The following is an 8364-nucleotide window of genomic DNA, read 5'->3' as shown; positions in this document are numbered from 1 at the left end:
GCCACGCTTTCCGTCATACGTGTTAAGTCTGTGGGCGGCTGTACAGGCTGTAAGCCTTTGCTCGATAAAACCACCATCTTGTTTCGCTATCTAGGCCAGCTGACTAGAGAAATTGCTGAGGCATATCATATCTGCAAGAATTAGCAATAGTGTGTGGCTGATCCTATGGTGGTCCTGCATGAGCGAGAGTTTTTGTATCTATATGCATCTTCTTGATTACCTTCTATCTGCCTGCGTGAATGCTTGTTTTGTTGTTGGTGTTTTTCTTTCTCTTATATTCCGCTTTTTCATAATAAATGCCCAGTTGCGAGTAAGCGCCTGTGTTGTCTTGTCTACCTTGTCGTTCGTCGTGAGAGCGCTGAACTTTTTTGAGATTATGGATCTGCGCTCTTGAGGGAGTGTAAGCGGCTAAGGCTATAGCTCTGTAACTGTAACGTTGAAAACCGAGGATGGGCATTGCACGTTGCTGTTAAAGAAATGGCATTACGCAGCTGGCAGACGACCCTCGAGGGTCGTGAGGTCGTATTGCAGTTCAGGACAGTGCGCAAGATAGCGTGGGAAACCAGTCCCCCCCCCCCCCCCCCCCCTCGTTTCGACGCGGCCGACAATCATCATCGTGCGTCAGGACAGCACCGGCTGGGCAAAGAGGATATCTTCCTCATGAGGGAAACGGAAGCAGCGACGGAAGCGCCACCTCGAAGGCTACGCGGAGCTCCGCGGAGCCGGTGAGGGTCTCTTCGGGATCCGGCCAGCGTCACGAGCGGTTTCAGCCGCGGCAGGCGCACGCCGCCACGCCTTACCGCTGGACTTCTGATTCCAGGCAGCGAATCGAGCGCAGCAAGTGCGTGCTCTCGTCGCGTCCCCCAGCAAATGCTCGGGCATGGTTTGGCCAATGGGGCGCGCACGGGAAAACCCGGCCGCCATTGTCGGCGCGTAGAAAGGTTCGCCGCTGATGCCTCCGAAGTCGCGCCCCAGCCGGTAAGTCGGAAGCCCTTCTTACGTAGCCTTCTATTTCCTAGGAATGCCTCGTTGATGTCCTGTAGCTAGCTGGCCCGCTCTGTGTATTAATTGCGAGTGTAATAAATAGCATATGAGCATATGGGTGCTCATGCTTTGTCGTCCCTCCCTTTGTTCCCTCGAGCACGAACCCCTCTGCGGTTAGCGAGCGGGAGCGCTGCATCCTCGGAGGGGAAGTGCGGGGCGGAAGGCTGTCCCCCAATATTGGCACATATGCCTTCCTTAGAAGATGACGAAGAACGACACGGGTGATTGGGAAAAAGACGAAGTGAAACTGCTCCGTCCCGTGCTGACCTGACTGGCTGCTGGTGTTCCTCGCTGCAAGAGTGACTTCTTTGTAACGTTACGTTACAATATTTTACTCCATGATCACATATCATGATCTCACCAATCATTTTAAACTAGAGAGGAGAATTTTCCCCCCTCCAGACAAATGACTTACTAAAGAACAAGAGGTTACGTGGCGTCGTCTACAGACGAGATCGATACGCACCCCATCACTCCTCGCGCACATTTATCCAGATATTTACAACCCAAACTGCAAACACTGTGGCCAACGTGCTACCTACGATCACATCCTGTGGGACTGCAAAATAGAGCCACCTCCGGGTGATCTAGTTACAGCTCCTTCTCTCGAGCGGTGGGAGACCGTGCTGGCTAGCTCTAACCCCAGAACGCAAGTTTTGTCGGTGGAGTGGTCTGACAAAGTCGTCGAGGGCTATGTACTCTCGACCACTTAACGCGACCTCTTGCCAAGCTCTTTCCGGCGAATAAAATGTTTTACAATCAACACAATAGTTGGCACTGCCACAGAAGTTGATCCAAGCCAACGCATCTGTGGAACTCAAAACGACCGATAGCTACTATATACCAGATGAATTTTCGTCCACTTCGATGCAAAATAGCGATGACGATGCGCGACGCTTGAAGCTTAAATGCGCGCATTAAAACGACAACGGCGCAGAGTTTAACTTTCCAACGCACTTCCCAGCGCCGATTATTGCCATCAAATTTCAAGCCAAGCTGACGACGCGGTTTTAGCTTGCTGGTGCTGAATAAAAGAACCTACAGTTGGTGAAATATGAGCAGTGCGAGCAGCGCAGCAACTGAAGCTCAACATTTAAAATCACACTCGCGATATTCATGACAGCTTCATCACCGGTATCAAGAAAGCATGCATCGCAAACGACGCAGCAGCTTGACAAGCTAGACCGAACCTAGATGGAAACCGGAAGCAACGGGCAAGTGGAAACGTTCGTGGTGTTGCCAGATCTCCAAGATAGGCGCTCTTTGTGTCATCCCCTATTTTTCCTGTGTGTGTCTTTTGCGCCATTCTGAACTTCTCCAAGTAGTTTTGCATATCGTCTACTGCCGAAAATAGACACCTTTAGCATACCGTCGGGAGCCCGCGCGCAGCCAATCTTGACGTCGCCAGATGGCGCCACGTACCTGGCAGCTACGCGTCAATCAGCGCGTGCTCACCGGCGGTAGGCGGAATCTCGGTACATAACGGTACACGGTAAGCTCAGGGTGTCTATTAATCTACTGAAACCCGTTTGCTGCCTCATAGTTTCGGGTTTATTTTCTATAACTTTGCAATCGGTTCGCTATTGACATTCAAAAGGTCACGCGAGACCATAAGACAGCGAATTTCACGCTGTAGTGACTTTTCAAACAGCGGAGGCGTTTTCAACCACTGTGCATGGCTTTTCGCTTACCGTCCACCTACAACAAAACATAGGAACAAAAATTGGGCTCGGATATATCACGTAATAGAGATGTCATCCCCTACAGGTCATATGATTCGTTGGAACTGCGTGTTAACGCTGTCGTAACTTGGAAAATTAGTTTAGAAAGCTTTTGTAGAATTGAAGAGCGCTAGGAGTAGAAAAAAAACAGGACTTGAAAGACAAAAGAGAGAGGTCTGCCTCATGTGCCATACCATGTGATGCCATCCTTACCCTGCAGGGATATTCCCAGACTGAGCTTTGCCATGGTGTCTCACACGTCTTAAAATCAGCCAAGGTCATTCCAAGGACAAATTTCGGGTGGTCCTAACTATGTTTGGGACATGCCTCATGTGCCACACCGTGTGGTGCCATCCTTACTCTGCACGACCATCCACAAAATTGAGCTTTGCTTGGTCCATTGCCATGTGGTATACACCCATTCCCTTACTGTGTCTGGCCGAGGCTTCATTTTCTTCGCGTTAGACATTGTCGCAATCGTTGGGGGTAGGCTAGCTAGAAGTGATTTCGCACTAAAAATTGCAGACGCTTATCCAATGGGCGCGACGAGCGATCAGGGGCGGATTTGTGGGTCACTCTAGGAGGAGGCGCTTTTTAACGCGTCCCATTCAGCGGGAAAAGCGCGTCGTACTGTCGGCGGCGTTGTGCAGCCAAACTGACGCCACACGTGACGTCATGTCACATGTGGATGTGTGTTATGAAAGTGATTAAACAACCTGCCATGTGATGCGAATTAAAGGTCGCCGCGTGTCTCAAACGCTGGAACATTATGAGGTAAATGATTTCCGCTCAAAGGAACATTTCAAGAATTTTAATCACGATTTGAACGTGCGGCTCTTGGGTTTCGAGCCAAACACGATAGCCCCCCTTTTTTATAGGCGAGACAGAGAGAGAACTTTATTGTCAGCTGTAGGTTGGTGATGTTCTTGGGTTCTTAAGCCGCTCCAGGTGGCCGGCAGTTTACGACTGTCGTCGACTTCCTGCGCTCTTGCCGTGTCCCTGGACTCAACGTCCGGATCCGGTCTAGCGAGAACAGCTTCCCATTTTTCAAGCGTGGGAGATGGGACTAGATCTGCCGGAGGCGAGAAACTTTCTTTACTTAATGTACAACAGCAGTAATAACAGCCATGATTGAACATAATTCCAGTAATATGGGATACAATAGGATAAATGTTATATAGTAGGACAGGGAGAGGAATGATGCTAAGGGTGTCGCCGTGCAGAGCGCAAGGACAATAGAATACACTAAGAAAAAACAATAGAGTAACCGAACCATAATGAGTAACGAGAACCCGCGCTCACCCACCGCATCCACCGGGCGGCAGCAGTTCTTAGGCCATGTAAGCACGCTTGCATGGCTTGGGGGCAAGCGGGGGATAATTAAGGCGAAAGCCTTTAATTCCTCATCGTTGTCGACAGAATTGTTGTCAGCAAAGGTGTCACGCTTTTCGTTTGGTCGAAATGGTTATGACGTCAGAGTGCGCGGATTCGCAGTAATTAGGTCACGCACGGATGCCTGACGCCCCCTTTTGGAGCACACAACTGTATTCCTTGTTTATTATTTGTTTTCCTTGTCATATTTTTCTGTATTTATTAACACCGTTACCGATTTCGTAATTTACTCTTTGTACCTTTGTTCTTTTTTCATTCTTTTTGTATGCTTACTTTCGTTTTTGTACTGGTTTTACAGAGATTGTGTATATTTTTTACTAATAACTTATTGTGTACACTGAGTATGCCTCTGCATCCGCCCCTCCCTTCTATAATGTACATTTGTACCCTGAGGGTATAATAAATAAATAAATAAATAAATAAATAAATAGTTGTCGTTCGCTCCGACAGGTGGCGTTAGGCGTCCGTGGGTGACCCCCCCAAGTGAGGCGGCAACACAGGACAGCACAAAAGAGAACAGCTTAGAACTGACTAGTCTTAACTGGGAAAAGGCGGAAGTGAATATTCCTAAAACCACATCCGCAGGGATAGACGAAATTCCAATTAAGCTGATTAATGAACTTGGCCCAAGAAGCAAGGAAGCGCTGATAAAAGCATTGGAGGCAGTCATAACAAATCAGCAAATTCCGCACAGCTGGAGACAGAGTAAAATTAATTTGATTTATAAAGGGAAAGGAGATAAGATGAACATAAAATCCTTCCGTCCGATTACGATAACATCTGTTATGTACAGGCTGGCAATGCAGGCGGTGAAATTAAAAATGCAGTCATGGGTAGAAGGGAATAGGATACTCGGAGAACTTCAGAATTGGTTCAGAAGGGGTAGGCGGTTAGATGATAGCCTGTTCGTGCTTACCCAATGCATAGAAATAGCTAAGGCGGAAAATAGACCTCTGTTTTTAGCCTTTCTGGACATAAGCGGTGCATACGATAACGTGAACAGGGAACTACTGTGGAGCATATTGAAAGATTTAGGTATTGGTGATGAGGTAATTGATTTTCTACAGGAAATCTACCGAGATAATGAAGTTGAAATTACATGGGAAGGGAAAAAAAGTACCACAACTGTGGGGGTGCACAAAGGATTAAGGCAAGGTTGTCCTCTATCACCGCTGCTGTTCATGCTTTACGTGATAAATATGGAAAGAAGGCTAGAAGAAAGTAATCTGGGTTATAATCGATCGTACAGATTAGGCGGAAATGTAGTTGAGCAGTGACTCCCGGGTTTAATGTATGCGGACGATATTGTACTGTTAGCAGATAGCCAGGAATATTTACAAACTTTGGTTAATTGCTGTGGAGACGAAGGAGACGCTCTAGGATTCAGTTTTAGCGCAACTAAATCAGGTGTGATGATTTTTAACGATCCAACTGATCAGGGGCTTACAATACAAGGACACGAAATACCCAAAGTGGCCGAATACAAATACCTCGGTATATGGCTAAACGAAGGGCAGATATACACGGAAAAGCACGAACAGGCTCTTAGGGCAAAAGGACGAAGAGACGCCGGGATAATGCAACATAGGGCATTATGGGGGTACAACAAATATGAAGTACTAAGAGGTATTTGGAAAGGAATAATGGTGCCGGGACTTACTTTCGGCAATGCGGTTCTGTACTTAAGGGCAGAAGTTCAGTCTAGATTAGGCGTAAATCAGAGGGCTGTTGGAAGATTAGCACTAGGTGCCCACGGCAAAACCACAAACTAGGCAGTACAAGGGGATATGGGCTGGGCATCGTTCGAAGCACGGGAAGCTAAGAGTAAAATACTATATGAAGAACGCCTGAGGAAATTGGAGGATAACAGATGGGCAGCTAAGGTATTTAAATATTTATACAGAAAGAACGTTGACTCACAGTGGCGGAAAAGAACTAGAAAACTAACCAGTAAGTATGCCGGTCATGAGGACGGAGAAAGAAAGAGCATTAAACGACAGGTTAAAAACGCGGAAGTTAAAAATTGGATGAATTCAATGGAAAAGAAACATATTGTAGAACTATATCGATTCTGGAAAAGGCAGATCAGGAAAGAATTTTTCTATGATAACTCAAGAGGCAGTGCCCTACTTTTTGAAGCTAGATCAGGGTGTCTTAGAACGCGCAGCTACAAAAAGAAATTTAACGAAGAAGATGACACATGTGCAGTGTGTGGTAGATCTGTGGAAACAATTGAACACCTCATAATCAAATGTGATGGTATCCATCCGGATGTCGATGCAGGCACAGTCACTCTTTCTGAGGCCCTAGGGTTTAAAGATAACAATGGTCATGTAAATAAATCTGCAGTGGAAGTCAGCAAAAAGCGATTGGAGGATTGGTGGCTGAAAAGCAGAGATGTGGCATAAGGTTAGAATTGTAGGAAACCGTAGGCAAAGGTGATGGAGAATCTTAATGAGAATTGCCAACACAGTAAACAAAAAAATAATAAAGAAAAGCTGAGCATGGTGGCAATTGCCACCACCCCGTTTCAAAGGGGGCGCTCCTATCCATCCATACATCCATCCATCCATGACCACATTACATACCTCATTACTGCGAACAGAGCCATGAATACAACTTAAGCAGAGAGAGAATCGTGCTAAAAAAGCAGTCAAAGTATGTAGTTGAATGTGTAGCCAAAGTGTGTTGTCAAATAAAGCACTAGTACAGCGCAAACAGTCTCGCAGTCAATGCCAAACAGTGCACCAGGAAAGGCTTTCGCCTTGCAGCACTTTAGAGCCAAAGTGCCCTCTGAATTTTTTGTACGTCATGTGGTCTTTCACGTAAAGTGGTATCTGACGACTCTATGCTAATGAGTATTAATGCAGTAACAGAGAATCTCTAATCACGGAAGCAATAATTAAGCGAGTAGCAAAGCGCATGCTGGTATTTCATATCCTCTGCTAGACATACCCTAGTAGCACAGATTTCTGCTGGAACATTGCAGCAATGTTACCTATTTAGGCTGCATTAACTTGGCTAGTGTCCTCCTTTGGCAATATCAAGACAACATATGTGAAAAACATGGCTGCTACATTTCCCACGATGTTGTGTCCACATATGTACAACATTGCTGCAACGTTGCCACAATGTTTCATAACATCATATGTAACATTCTTGAAAATTTTAGCAACCCTGCACAAGCATGCAGGCCTGCCAATTGGTAAGCTTCACAACATATCATAACGCTTTTCGAGGACCAACGAGAGCGACTGGCACTTGAGCTCCACAATACAGTACAACATATGTAACTCATACACTCACCTCCGAGCGGATAACATAGAGTCAAGCTTATATAGCCGTTCCTGAAGGGTGTCCCAATGGTGACAGTGGTGAATAGGTAATAAACAAAGCTTTGCGACATATTAATCGAGCTGTGCATGCAATTTATAGCAGGCACAACAGAAGAGGTTCAGTTGCAAAGTACTGCTAGTTGAAAAAAATGTTTACTGTAGCAACAGTCGGAAAACTTCTGGAACTCTGTGCTTGAAATATATTTGTAATGTTGCTTTATTGTTATGATTCAAGCATTATAATAACGTCCATCAGGCTGTATTGCCTCAACGTTGCTTCTCGATGTTGTTCCAAAGATGGCAGATGGTATGTTATCCTAACGAATTTCTGAGCATTTGGCTGCAATGTTAGCAGAGAGTGTCATCCTGACCAACTTATGGGCATGTTGCTGTAACGTTGGAGTATGTTGCACAACATTATGAAACATTGGCGACATTGTCATAACGTTCTGGCGACATTTTGTGCTACTAGGGTAGTGGCGCCGGCGTGCGGCAGCCATCAAAAAAGCCCCGCGATCTGATATACGCCGCTGCCCCAACAGACGGCGCGCGAGCACTGCTTATATAGTGCGGGTCGTCTTCGTTTGTTTTCTCTGTGTTTGTGTTTTGTGTCTGCAGTCTGTGTGTAGACAGCCTGCTGAAGATCGTATAAATATCTGGGAATCACCGTCTCTCCTGATCTCTCATGGCGCGCTCATATTAGTAACATCATTTCAGCATCAAATAAAACACTAGGTTTCCTGAAGCGTCACCTCCGTCTTGCCCCACCTGAGGTAAAGCTGCTCGCATACAAATCATTGGTAAGACCAAAATTAGAATATGCATCTGCCATCTGGAACCCACATCAAGTATATCTAATCACTGCATTGGAA

General features: G+C 46.2%; 1 protein-coding gene across 1 annotated transcript in view; it reads left to right on the top strand.

Annotated features, from left to right (window-relative positions):
• Positions 1-733: 733 nt before the first annotated feature.
• Kat60 (katanin p60) overlaps positions 734-8364 on the top strand; it is a 29703-nt gene continuing 22072 nt past the window's right edge. Inside the window, exon 1 of the mRNA XM_089570401.1 lies at positions 734-978. Within this exon, the coding sequence (XP_089426527.1) occupies positions 871-978 (108 nt within the window). The 5' untranslated portion in view covers positions 734-870. The remainder of the gene's footprint in view (positions 979-8364) is intronic.

The sequence above is a fragment of the Amblyomma mixtum genome, chromosome 2 (assembly GCF_055824585.1).
Source record: "Amblyomma mixtum isolate Tamu chromosome 2, ASM5582458v1, whole genome shotgun sequence".
NCBI classification, from domain to species: domain Eukaryota; kingdom Metazoa; phylum Arthropoda; class Arachnida; order Ixodida; family Ixodidae; genus Amblyomma; species Amblyomma mixtum.
Note: the sequence above shows the minus strand (reverse complement) of the source record. Positions and strands in the feature narration are given on the sequence as shown.